General features: G+C 39.7%; 1 protein-coding gene across 5 annotated transcripts in view; it reads right to left on the reverse strand.

Annotated features, from left to right (window-relative positions):
* The window catches only part of LOC127638898 (ankyrin repeat and sterile alpha motif domain-containing protein 1B), a 187,726-nt gene that overhangs the window by 14,016 nt on the left and 159,333 nt on the right, over positions 1-14,377 (reverse strand). For all 5 annotated transcript variants that reach the window (XM_052120632.1, XM_052120631.1, XM_052120633.1 and 2 more), the window contains one exon: positions 1,669-1,776. In XM_052120632.1, coding sequence (XP_051976592.1) covers positions 1,669-1,776 — 108 coding nt within the window. The remainder of the gene's footprint in view (positions 1-1,668; positions 1,777-14,377) is intronic.

Consider the following 14,377-nt stretch of genomic DNA (forward strand, 5'->3'; position numbering starts at 1 on the left):
ATGCCTCCTTTGGATACAAATTAGGCTTATTATAGATTGCGGCATATTAACAGTAAGTGAGCGCTCTTTGCCAGGCCAAATTAACATTGCGCTACTACCTCTGTTGGAAAGCAGAAAGTAAACTTAATTCAATTTAAAAGAGACATTTATGAACATTTTCTAATGATCATTGGCAGCAGTAAATCATAATTTGAAGGTCAAATAATGGAGAAGAGCATTATAACCAGACATATATCCATACACGGCGTGCACGTCTAGTGCTCTTTCTACATTTTAAAGAGCAGATTGCATGATTCGCAGCGGTGGAGTGATGCTGTATAGTCCAAGTAAAGTATATCAGATCACGATAGTCTGTATAGTCACAAGCTACCACTTAGTCTGGATACGGTAGACCAGGAATTGTGCAGTGAAAATTGTGTTCTGCACTACAATTGCCTGTTTACCATTACTTGGTTTATCATAATTACTTTAGTGAATTAGGTGCTAAAACAACAAAGAAAGTGTGTGCAAATAAACCACAATTTCAGTGGGCATACGTTCATTCTTAATGAATCGCCCCATACTCGCTTCCTTTAATCATTTAGTGCCAAATGCGTTCGAGTAAATGTGTGTTAATTTTTTTGTTATGGCCGACTGATTCTACTTCAGATGATGCTTGTTTTTTAATAAGAAGGAATATGTGCTAAACTGCAGCCTAGAGGAAGTCTGATTTCTTCCACTCTGGTCTGACTCTCTGGACTGGACTGTATCGATTGGAGTCCCTGAACTGAGGCTGATGAGCCCTTGCTGCATTTGAGATAAGCTGTTTGATTCAGCCAGGAAGATCAAGTTAAATCCCTGGAGAAACTCAGGCCAGGAGAATGCCATCGCTCTCAGGATGAGGAGATCAATGTTGATAAGACAAGGCCAAATCACAGAACATGTCTTCTCAAAAACTTTCCCTTCCTCACAATCCTATAGACCTTGTGAAGAAGGGATATAAACAACACATAAACACATATACACAGAAACATACAATAAAGGGACCATTTTATTATTGGTGACTTTTATTAAGATGAACGTTAAAATGTATCTTTGCTTTGTTTGGCGTTTGTGGGGACAATGTTGAAATGACTAACAGTAAAGAAAATGCCTTTGGTTTAGCAACCTTAATGGCTCGAAGAAAAATACTTTTAGAATGGAAATCATCAAGCCACTAAAAGCATCACTGTGTCTAAGAGACCTAATTATGGTTTTTAAATCAAATAAATAATGCTATTAAAGGACCAACAAAGAAATGTAACAAGACATGGGATGCTTTACTGATCTATTTCAACAGTATTACAGCCATACCCTCTAATTAAATCATGAAATTACTCCCTTCCCCTTTTATTATTTATTCTACTTTTTTCTTCCTCTCGGCAAAATTTGATTATGTTGAGTTGGGGTGAGAGTTCTTAAAGGGAACAAAATGGACCATTATTCTTAAAGTTACTGTAAAACTATCTTGTTTGGATAAAAATTAAAGGAATAAACAATTATCTTTGCTGGGTAACTGAAAATGTAATGCGTGAAATAATGTGAGGAGGAGAGTCTTTGTTGGACACAGGCCGAAAAAGAAGAGGAAGAGGAAAAGCAAAAGGAAAGGGAAGAGAAAGAGCAATATGAGGGAAGAAGATTTCGACTCACTCTTAGAGAGATTGCCCGTGGTGGTTTCTGTGGAGGGTCTTCGTGTAGTCGATCTCCAAGTGACGCAAGTATTCTTTTCCTGTGGCCAATCAAATTAATCTTAAGAACCTGAGAAAGAAAGAAAAAGACAGAATGAGTGCAGTACATCTATTCCTGTGTGGCCCTCTATTTCACTTTATTCACTTTGTGTCTGTTTTATGCCATTAGACATATTTTCATGTGAGTGTTTGTCTACATGAGATTTGCATGTATAGTATTAGTGTTTGGGGTGCATCTCGGGGTGTGATAACAGTCAAATACAGCCAGTCACTCAAGAATCACTGAAACCTGAATGAGGACACACGGACACACACACAAACGCACGCACACACACACACACACACACACACACACACACACACACACACACACACACACACACACACACACACACACACACACACACACACGCAAAAAGATCAATATCTTCTCTAATAAGCTCTTTTTTTTGTCTGCCCCATTTCTTTCTTTCTCTCTCTCTCTCTCTCTCTCTCTCTCTCTCTCTCTCTTGCTCTCTCTCTCTCATTCACACACAACAGCAACCTCGGTTGATTTGAAGTGGGTATAACTACTTCCAAATAATGGGCATCCATAAAGACTTTTCTATCACACAGTTGTGCCATTAGTGTAAACTATCTTGCACACAAGCATCAAATGATTGTTAAGAAGCTGGTTTAGTGGCTTCTTATAGGCCCCCTCTGTCATGTCTGTCCCTATAGCAACAATCTTCCCCTATCTATTTTACCCTGGAAAATGTCATAAATTGGATGATATTTCCTCCCAATGGATTCAGGACAAATTTTGGATTTTAACTATGACACTTGACATTCATCTGACTCTTCATATGACCTGCAGACGTAAGAGTAAGTAAAGTCTAAGTAACACAGGAGATGGAGTGTGTGTGACGAGGAGGAGGGTGGGGCCGGGCCATGAGTGTGCACGACTGGCCACCAATCAGGCTAATCAGCCGAGGAATGGGATAAAGACGAGCCGGATACGGCAGTTCGAGAGAGAGAGAGAGAGAGAGAGAGAGAGAGAGAGAGAGAGAGACACGCAGCTGCCATGCGTGTGTTTATAATTGTGTCTTTTTGTTTAAGTTTTCATTAAATATTACTTTGATGGTTCGACCGGTTCCCGCCTCCTTCTTGCCCGACCTTTAACTGTTACAGAGTGTTATCTTGTTCATTTAACTCAATTACCCACTGACCTGTCTGCACCCTAAGACACTGTCGACACTCACCTCCTCTGTACCAAATCAATATCCTGGAAATCCAAAGCAGAGCCTGGAACCGAGAAGAGCCAGTTGCTCCAGAACAAATGTTTACAGACTAAATGGTTTAACTTATACACATTTTATGTGACCTGCTCCATCATTTTGAGTCTCTCTGACCCAGAAACACATGGACTTAAATACAAAGGAAGGTCTCAGCCAACATTTAAATGATTATATCTTGGCAACGGTTTGGAGTAGAAACATAACTATCTAACTAGAAAGCAAAGAATTTCCTTTATACTCTAGTCATACAACTCAAAATATGTTTCTGGGTTAATGTAATTCAAAATGGTGGAGCAGGTCACATACAGTATAGTGAGTGTGATCGACTGCAGTACATTTCACATGTATTCATTTCTCAGATTCTTTTATCCAAAGTGACTTACAAGTGAAGAATACAAAAAGAAAAGATTCAAACAAAGGCATTTGTTTGAAGGGAGTGAGAGATCCAACTTTTCTGATTAGTGGTCAACCGATATGAGTTTTTCAATGACAGTATGCAGATATATACATAATACAATGGCAAATGATGCATACATAAAATTGCAAAGATTATATTAACACATTTCTTAACACAATTTACACAATTATGAATCAAGAATGACTATAAAAAAATGTTTCTTATCTATTTATAAAGCTGTTTGTAAATAACATAAAGGGGATCTACCAAATTTGGTAAGCAGGCTGAGATATCGGCTGCTGCCAAAAACCACAGAATGGCCAAATATTAGCAGATTACTTGCCTTGGCTGATATATATTGGTCTATCACTATTTCTGATGGAGTTGGGAAGATCATTTCACCATCAAGCTACACTGAATGTGAAGGTTTGGTAGAGCTTTGTTCTTGTTTATGCAGGATATAAAACATCCTTATGGGCAGCACTACTTACACAAGCCACACATTTTAATGCTCATGTTCTTGTTGATGAATGTTCTCTTTCATGTCTCTCTTGTCTACAATCGATTTGTTTAAGGAGGTTTAGGACTGTGGATATCAGAGTCTCATAACCCTCATGAACCCTTAGGAGACAGCACAACACATACAATCCAATCTAAAGCGGCCTGAAGCCAGTCTCCCTCCGGGCCCACGCTGGCCAGATTACAGGCGGTTAGGGCAACTAAGACTGTACTGGGCTGAAACCCCTTCAGGATTGCAGTTGGGTATTTGGTCACTGAAATTAGACAGATTGCTCGCTATAATTTGGCATTCTGGGTGTTTAAACTGCACACTACTGAGAAAAAAACCCAAAAACTAAAAGCTAGTTTCTCAGCATGGACAAGCTTAAGTGTCCATAACCCCTCTTAAACCAACAAACAGACAAGCCTGACCAGGCTCAGAGACCAGCTTTGACTGATTTAAGTTTTTCAGCAGAGATGTGCATTTATATGAGAAACATCCTAGACACCCTCAAGGACACCTACGTTTTTGACCATTGACATCTTGGGCAGGAGGAGCTGTCTGATTCAAATGTAAAATGAGCAACTATATAGTTTTTTTTTTCAACAGTGTTTAGGTGTGTACATCTTTAAATCGATGATACAACAATAATAGGCCAATGTACAATAAAGTAGCAGCTATTTCAAACAATGATGCAGAAGTGTAAATGAAACGATGTACAGACATTTAAATGGCACAATCCTTGCAAGCTTTTCAACTAGGACGACTAGTTTTTCCTCAGAATCACTCATTTTAGCTGCCCGGTACCTTGTAAACACCACTTTGTTTCCTGGTGGACTTTTCACTCTAGCTTCTGGAGTTTGCAAAAACAAGCAATTTAGATTGAAGTTTGTGACTCTGAAAACTTTTTGTGAGCAATATGCATCTGAGAATAGTCAGTCCGAGGCTGACTAGACATTAAGTAATCAGAAGTTAATATAAGCTATTTATATTCACACATGCATGCATTAACAGCAGGCAACAGAAAATCAAATGGAGAAAAAAGACAGAAAAAACAAATGAAATGGCCAGACAGACAGACAGACAGAGAAAGAGAGATAGAGAGAGAGAGACAGAGAGAGAGAGAGAGAGAGAGAGAGAGAGAATTCATCAAGTGTGTAAGGTACAGTACTGGCTTACTGCTTGTCGGTAAAAAGCAGGAGCCATGAATTTAATTTAAATGCAAATGTGTAGCGCAGGCTGCAGTGGACATGCAGCGTATCATAGAGGAATACAGTACAGATCGTAAGACAGCAGAAATGGCTCATATGAGCAGTGCTTAGATATTATACATGCATAAGCCTCACATTACACATGCAGTAGGGTAATAAAGACAAGACTGGGGGTTTTAATCACTATGAATGCTCATGAACATCACTGCACCACCGGGTACAGTATGCTGACTGCAGTCCTGTATGTTAAAGCTACTGAGTGAAAACCCCACGGGACCTACAGTACTAAAATTGTGGCTTCATCCAAATAACATACTACAGTATACTCAAGTAGTATGCAAAAGGTGCTTGGATCATATACTACTGCTGGTGGGCTTTCAAAGTTTCTAAATGATTTTTAGGTTAATACTGCCCACAAGAAATGGTGATACAGAAAAAACATTTGTTTGTGACTGTTCTCTTGCAGCAAAGAATGCAAGGCTAAAGCCACCACAACAGTTTTAGGTGTATTAATCTAAACAAACTTGAGGGGAAAGAATAAGTAGATTTGCTGTTTAATCACTGTTATTAAACTGTGTAAAATCTGATTGAGAAATGACTGATTGTTCTGACAGAGCAGTGTTTCAAATCCAAAATCTCAATTTGATACAAATTAATGCAGTCAAATTAGGGTGTTTATCTGGAGCCAGTCTAATAAGGCAAATTCTCATTGCATATTCATTGGACAAATAAAATCAGGGAGTGTGTGAAAGATGTGGCTGCTCTGTAGGAGAGACTGCAACAGTATTGCAGTCAACAGCACACACAGCAGAGAGATCATTGATATTTTTACACACTAACTGGAGTATTGTTTAAAAAAAATAATCACCTGTTTCATGCGTAATCAAGTCTTGTGAGGACTCTCTTTCTGTGGGTGTAATTGCTGCAGTGTTGGATGTAAAATGACAGTTAATCCCATTAGATTAGAGAAAGTGAGCAGCAAGCAGGGCTGAAGAAGGGATTAACCTTGGCAGACCAGAGACAAGAGTGTAATCTCCAACACACACGCGCACACGCACACACGCACACACACAAATGTTGGTCTACCTATAATTATGAGGGCTTTTCATAGACATAATGATTTTTATACTGTACAAACAATAGATTCTATCCCCTAAACCTAACACAACCCCTAAACCTAACCCTCACAGAAAGCTTTCTGCATTTTTACATTTTCAATAAAACATTGTTTTTTTAAGCTATTTAATATGTTTTTTAAGATATTTAATTTATGGGGACACTAGAAATGTCCTCATAAACCACATTTATAGCATAATACCCTTGTAATTACCAGTTTGTAACCTAAAAAAATTGTCCTAGTAAACCACATAACCATGCCCACACACACACTATGTGTGTCTCAATTATGAGTCTAAAATACTGAAATGGACACACTTTAAGGGGCTGCTACAAACACGCACAGAAGTTTGTTTAAAGTAAACATGAAATCAAAATTGACCCTATTTACTTTTTATTGTGCACAATATTCCAAAGAAAAATAGTGTCCTGTTAATCTTTTATCGTAATCTTTTATCACAATGAAAAATGATCTCAATCAAAGGTTGCTCCGCTAAATTTCTTTCTCTAAAATATCACTGTTTCAAACGTTTCCACAAAACATGGAAGTTATATTCATACAATATATATTTTACAACTTTGTTGCTATGACAACTAATGCCTACAACAACTGAAAAAACAATTATTTTTAACAACTTTACAGCTGAAATACCACATATAAGTTTTATGTAATATTATAAGCTTCACATTTCTGTCTTAAACTCTCTAAAAATTGTCCATTAATTTCCATTGTAAGTGCCTTACTGTAACTAGTTTCGCTTTTTTTTTTAAGAAAAGTAGGGACTATTCAAAATGATATTTTGTTGTAATCAACATTATGCCACAAATGCTGTCAATTGAGCTTAAATTGTATTGAACCAAGAATATTCCTTTAACAATAATGTTATAAAGGTTACAGCAATAATAGCAACTCATTTTATATGGAAGGGTGAACTTGATTCACCATCTTGGTTTCCAAAAGGCAGAGGCTCAAAAAAATTTTACATGATACCATCCTGATCTCATGACAAGTTGTAATAATAGTATGAGATGGCTTGTAGTAAAACATATTTATTTTATGACCAATAAACAAATAATGTTATTACAATTTTTCCTAAGTTTCACCCTAACCCAACAATAAACCTAACCATGATTTAAATAGGAAAATACCAACCAGGCAATAAAGAAAATGCAATGTCTTGCGGACTTTAAGGGACCAATACATACTACTCACACATATACACCAACAAACGCAGTAGTTTAAAAAGAAAGGTTAAATCTCCATACATATAACGTCTATATAAATCTATAAAGCTCTTCTTAAAGGTCAGGTCAGGCAAGAGCAATACACCACAGACACATAACTCTTGATGATCTCATGCCTGAGGCACCAGCAGACATAAGTAATAGAGCTCAGAATGAGCTGTGGCATGGATGAGCAGCTCGTCCTAATTGAAGTAGCAGTGGCGCAGAGGCCTGACTGGTGGTTATTATGTGAATACAGTTCTGTTTGTGCTTACAGCAGCAGTCATGCATTGGATTTTAATGACCTGGGAAACACAAAGTCCTTATTTCATTCTATCACTCCATCTATCCTTTCCCCTCTCTTTTTACCTCCATCCCATGGCACCAACGCTCCACGTCCCAACAAATATCTTGCCAATAACCAAGATTGCTCATTCCTCTGTCTTACCCAACCCCTATGTCTATGTTTGTCTCTTTCACACTGTCTCTCTGATGGGCAACATGCAAAGTACATTGATTGGCTAATGGGTTGAAAAGCTCACGTGATGGGTCGAATACATTTTAAGCCATGCAAAAGTAGCTAAGATCACTTTGGTTTCTTCTGCTTGATGTCACTTTGCTGTATCTCTCTCTGTTTCACAAAATAGTTCATAAAGCACAAGATCTCTGCCTCAAAATGCAGCACCTCTAATAGACTGCATAGTTACCATGCTACATAGATGAAATGTATTAATAAGAGCCAATCACCACAGACATAACACACTTTTTATTGCCAGGATAACCAGCCAGCACAACCCACACAGAGAATTTAATAAGGTCTAGTGTATGTATATGTGTATTCATTGTGTCCACAAATCTTCCTGATCTCCTGTGTTCTGGGGCTACTTTACAGAAGCATAGTAATTCGTAAATTATTAATGGTAGTACTGGTGCTTTTTGGGCCATTAAAGAGACAGTTCACCCAAAAATGAAAAGTCTCTCATCATATAGGCCTACAAACTCTCATTTCATTCCAAACTAGGGTTTGGTATTGATACAGATTTCCAGATTCGATTTAATTCTGACTCATAAGCTCTCGATTCAGTTATATTCTGATAAATTTGTTTGTTTGTTTGTTATAATATTCATTTTGACTACATATGAAATAAATTATCTCACAAACAAACTGAGCAGTAGACCAGCATTGTGCAGTCCCATAGCTGTCATACAAAAGTAGCACAATAGCGGCTAACACAGACAAATATAATAAATCTTAAAATGGCATTAAGCCTCAATGATCCACTTCAACTACAACACTATGAGAACGTGCAAAATGATTGACATGCAGAAAGCGTCAAAATGATTGACAGGCAGAGGCCGCAGACCCATTTTTGTTTGCACTTTACAGAATGTAGAGCTGTCACAGAGACCGGTGATATATCTCAGGACACTTATTTCATCAATACCTTTCAGGGATAAAGACATTTTTTTGCATATCTTTCCAAAAAAAAAAAAAATTAGCTTATAGCACCTATAATGAGTCCAACAGTTTCTTCGCATCCATGCTATGTGATTATAATTAAATGTTTCTACAATATTTGTGCTGTTTTTGATCAACAACTGACTGTAAAGAACAGAAAGCATAAAGACATTATTCAACAACAAATGGATCGTGTGGATCTTGTCTTTGGACAAACATTACATGGAACAAATCAAACCAAACTCTTACTCTCAAACATGCAGTGAAAGGACCTCGGTGCTCAACTTCACCACTAGACTACTCTATCACTTGTGAGTCTAATCTTAAAATGTACTAACCACTGGCCAATCACAGACATTCTTAGTTGCATAGTGCAAAAATTGGGTGCATATGTGAATGACTAAAGAATCAATATCGGGATTGTTGAAATGAAGACTGATGCATCAGAAAATAAATGTTCTTACACACTTGTATACACACTTATTTCTGTTTTATGTTATTATATGACTTTCTTCTGGAACACAACAGGAGATTTTAGACAGAATGACAACAAATATGAAAGAGAATGGTGAGTGAGACCAAAACATTTCACCTAAATTCCCCTTTTGTATTCCACGTAGGGAAGAACGTCATAAAGGTTTAAAACAACATAAAACTGATTTTTTTTTTGTGAACTACCACTTTAATTGCCCTACTGATGAAACAGAGGAGGTTGGTCTGGAGCAATAACTAAAACTGCTTGGTGTTGAGTAACAGTTGGTCTCCTTTGGAGCCAAATCCAGTCTCAACCCAAGCAGGTACAATTCAAACAAGCCCGAAGCCAACATCATCACATATACTCACAGTTATCCATCTCAGATCCATTTATAACCAGCGCCTCCCAACTAAGGGACAACTGGAAAGGAACCAGAGCCTGCCAGTTACCTAGCAACTATGGAACGACTGCTGGTGCTATGCGTAAAAACCCAACAGGCCTCTGAGGCAGCATAAAGGATATACAGCAGCATTCTAGTCCAATGGCGTGAGGTTTGACTGTGAATGATGAGGTGAAGAGCCAATGAGGGCATATGTTACATTTCTTTACCAATAATATAGAGAGAATGCAAGGGCACGATTACTGCACAATGCATGAACCACAAAGAATCAAGAGAACAATTCAGCCTCCAACACAAAGACAAAGACAAGGAGAAAAAAAGATGTCATGATGACAGTTTCGCTCATGTTTTCCCCCCTCACTTTCCACACTCTCTTTCACACATACCTACTCATATTTGCACATAAATCCACAGACAAGCCAGACCAAGAATAAAACTGGGGAACATAGAAAATATTTTATTTTTTATTTTATTTTTATATTAACGATGGGAATATTAGATAGAAGTAGCCTGAGCTGGTATGATACTGTCCGACAGTAAAAAGGTGTCAACCAAGTTTTTATCCATGGCGTTATTTTAAAAATGTGACACAAGCACTGTGTCGCAGATAAGCGTTTTCAACATAGACAGCTTCAGTGATTATAATGGAACAATTTAGTTGTGATCTAGACACGGTATAAATATAGATTGTTTTTGGTTGCCAAGCAATGTTGCAATTTGCCGCATTAGTTTATAATTCAACAGATGTGCAGTCATTGCTTATTTTACAACAGCTTCAAACAAGGTTCACGTACTTCTGATAATACATAATTCTTAAACACTGATCAGTCACAACATTAAAACCACCTGCCTAATATTGTGTAGGTCACTATCGTAGTTACCGTAGACTTTGTCAGTTCGAACCAGTCTGGCCATTCTCTGTTGAACTCTCATCAACAAGGCATTTCTTTCCATAGAACTGCCACTCACTGGATGTTTTTTTTTATTATTTTGGCAACATTCTGAGTAAATTCTAGAGACTGTTTTGCGTGAAAATCCCAGGAGATCAGCAGTCACAGAAATACTCAAACAGCCCAGCAGTTCTGAGGATGGAAACGCCTTGTCAATGAGAGAGGTCAAGAGAGAATGGCCAGACTGGTTTGAACTGACAAAGTCTACGGTAACTCAGATAACCGCTCTGTACAATTGTGGTGAGAAAAATATAATATAAGAATGCTATTCTGAGATACGAGTTAGCGCTGCTTTGGCGGCACGAGGGGGGACCTACACAGTATTAGGCAGGTGGTGATGTTGAGGCTCATCGTGTAATGTATTACTACTATTAAGTGTTAAATAATGTAAAGCTGTTTTTGCGTTTATGCCAAATGTATATATTTTATGAAAATAATCAAGTGAGATAAAGTACCTTCCATTTGTAAAATTCACAAAATAGGCATTTCTACAAAAATAACTATACTTAAATGTGATGAGGATGAGGGGCGTGGCTGGCCGTAAGGGTGCTGAATAAATAAAGGGGAGCCGGAGATGCCAATTCGAGAGAGAGAGATGCACGCAGACACGCTGCATGTGTGTGTGTTTGCTTATGTTTGGTTTATGTTGAGTTTGATATTAAAAGTTAAGTTGACTGTTCAGCCAGTTCCCGCCTCCTCCTTGCCCATCCTTTAACTGTTACTGCTGTCTGCCTGGGGACGGAGGGCCGCTGAGAGTCGGAGGAACCAATGTCATCTGCCGAGAAGGGGAGGAGCAGTCCCATACACCAGGGGTTGGAGGGCTCGCTGCCATCCACAAGAGGGCAGAGGAGCGGTTGAGGACTGGACAACAGCATGTCCGGGGACCGGCGAGTAAGTTTTTCTCTCCTCTCTTCTCTCTCTGTGTCTCCCACTCTCCCTTTCCCTCCCCCCACTCCTCACCTCGTCTCTCCCCCAAGTTCCCAGGAGACGAAGTGGACCACCGGCTGACAGAGCGGCCGGAAGGGCAGCGTCTGCCCTCCAAAGATGTTGTTGTGGGGATAAGTCAGTCCAGAGGAGCCTGAATCGGGCAGGGGAGGAATGTGATGAGGAGGAGGGCATGGCCGGGCCGTGAGGGTGCAATGCTGACACTGAATCAGATGATCAGCGGGAGAGCGAGATAAAGTGGAGCCGGAGACGCCAGTTCGAGAAAGGGAGAGACGCAAGTGGCCGCACTGCATGTGTCTGTTTATGTTGAATGTTCAGCCGGTTCCTACCCCCTCCTTTAAATGTTACATAACATATTTGGGTGATTCTCATATAGAAAATGTCCTGGTCATATTAAACAGCAAATCATACAGAAAATATATACAAATATTTTGCATAAATAAAATGAAGTCTATATTTAGGACCATTAAGATTTTTTGCATTGGGACAATACCAAAAAATCCCCAACTGTCATTACCACAATGACCTGTCTGGAAATTTAACTTTTACTATTTTACTCATGTTATATGGAAAATATAATGTCTTATTTGATTCTTTTAAAGTTTGGAGTTAAAAAAATAGGACCAGGACATTTTCTTGAGGGGTGAGAATTACCAAGATGTAAAATTACTCGTATTGTGATGTAAGATTTTGGTCAAATCACCAATTTATAATAGGATTCATATCCATTACCCTATGAATAAATAAGAAACACAACACCATATGAGCCCAAATCCAGTATGAATCAAACATCAGTAATGCATGCACGCAATACATTGTACATCAAATCTGTTCCAAATTAATCTCATGAAGTGATAATCTGAAAGCTTGTTTTGGATTTAATCATCTCTAGTTTTAGTCTCTGCACACGCCGCTGTCGACAGCGACATAAGGACCAACAGCAGGCGGATCAACTGCACTAGACCGGCAGCTCTGTCACATCCTGCACAACATCAGAATGCTGATTGGATCTGAGCTTCAAAACACCACAGGAGAAAACAGAGGAGAGCCCGGAAGTGTCCTCGCATGACGCCTGCACCCTACACAGAATGACAGATCTTGCTTTTATGTAACAAAAAAGACTATTTGAAAATGTTAGATTCTGGAATGGGCTCAAAATGTCAATCCCTGTGACAGTAAATGCAACATTCAAAGTCAGGCTGAGATGTGAAGGTACTGTTTCCTATTAAACTGGTGGAAATTGATTGGCGGAGAAGATAGGATGAGATTCACACTCAGATGACTGTTAGATCACTGTAGTGTTGATGGGTCTGATCTGTGCACAAGTAATGCATGTGTAAAACAGTGTAAAACCTTTTTAAACATAAAATCAACCCATTTTACTTCCTTAATATTACACATATTTCTGTTCGATATGCCACCTTATTATACCAACATTACATGGAGCATTTTCTTTGTTCTTAAACATCTTACAACGACATTCTGAGGTGAATTAATGAATTCATGTAATGCAGTGATAAATAGTTTGTAACAAACAGTTCCCCGTCTGTCGCTCACTTCGACGTTGTGTCGAAGAAGCGACACTAGGGGTCTCTCTTGAGTGCCGAATATGCCTCTGATCTATGAAAAAAGCCCAATGGGAATTAGGCAGACAGTATTAGCATACCCTGGCCATCCGGGTATAAAAGCAGGCAAATACGTCGAGTTCATTCAGAAATCTTCTTCGGAGCCGATGGTCGTGTTGCAGTCAGCTGCAAGTCACAATCCTGTTCCTGTTTTCCTCTGACGCTTGCCTGTTGGATTCGACGGCGCATTACAGCGGAATTCTCCTTCTCTGCATGGCAGTGCAGTTTGCCCCTGGGCGCTTTGACAGTGTAAGAAACTTAAAAGAGTTATAAAAGAGCGATTTGCTCTGAAAGAGTTATTTCCTCTAAAAGAGCAAATACACAGTTGGCATTGAACGTACTTTTCAGGACGCGTCTTTATAAAGATGCCCTTCCGCCCCTGCGTAGTTCCTGGATGTGGTTGAGTGCTCTCCGCTTCAGACGGCCACAGGTGTTGCCTCGTGTGTCTGGGATGCGATCACACCGAGGCAGCGTTTGTGGATGGTTCATGTTCTCACTGCAAGAGCATGACCATGGCAACGTTGCGGTCAACAGAAAGCATGCCATTCTAGCCCCCCCCCCTGCATTGCTCCTCCTTCCCACGGGATTGAGGACGGTGCGGCTGGCGATGGAGGCAATCTGGGAACGGCAGAGGGTGCAGCTCCGCCGGGTAAGGGAGATGTGGGTCCACTCGCAAGGGAACCGTACCATGGAATATACACACAGGAGGAGTCCGCGCAGGAGTCCGGACCTGTTGAGCACCTATTCCAGTATGGATAGATTAAGTACCCGTAGTGGATTGGGTCAGCGAATTCCTCCGATGAATTGTGGACCCATAGAGCTAGGGAGAAATCTGGGTGTGGTAGGCCAATGAAATGGCATTGACCACCCAGTGGGAGACCCTCTGTTTGGAGACAGCGTTCCCTTTACGCTGTCCACCAAAGCAGACAAAGAGCTGCTCAGAACGTCTAAAACTCTGCGTGCGGTCCAAGTAGGTACGCAAAGTACGTACTGGACACAGCAACAAAGGGGCTGGGTCTGCCTCCTCCCGGGGCAGCGCTTGCAGGTTCACCACCTGGTCTCTGAATGGCGTGGTAGGAACCTTGGGCACATA

This window comes from Xyrauchen texanus, chromosome 47 (genome assembly GCF_025860055.1).
Source record: "Xyrauchen texanus isolate HMW12.3.18 chromosome 47, RBS_HiC_50CHRs, whole genome shotgun sequence".
In the NCBI taxonomy this organism is placed as follows: Eukaryota; Metazoa; Chordata; class Actinopteri; order Cypriniformes; family Catostomidae; genus Xyrauchen; species Xyrauchen texanus.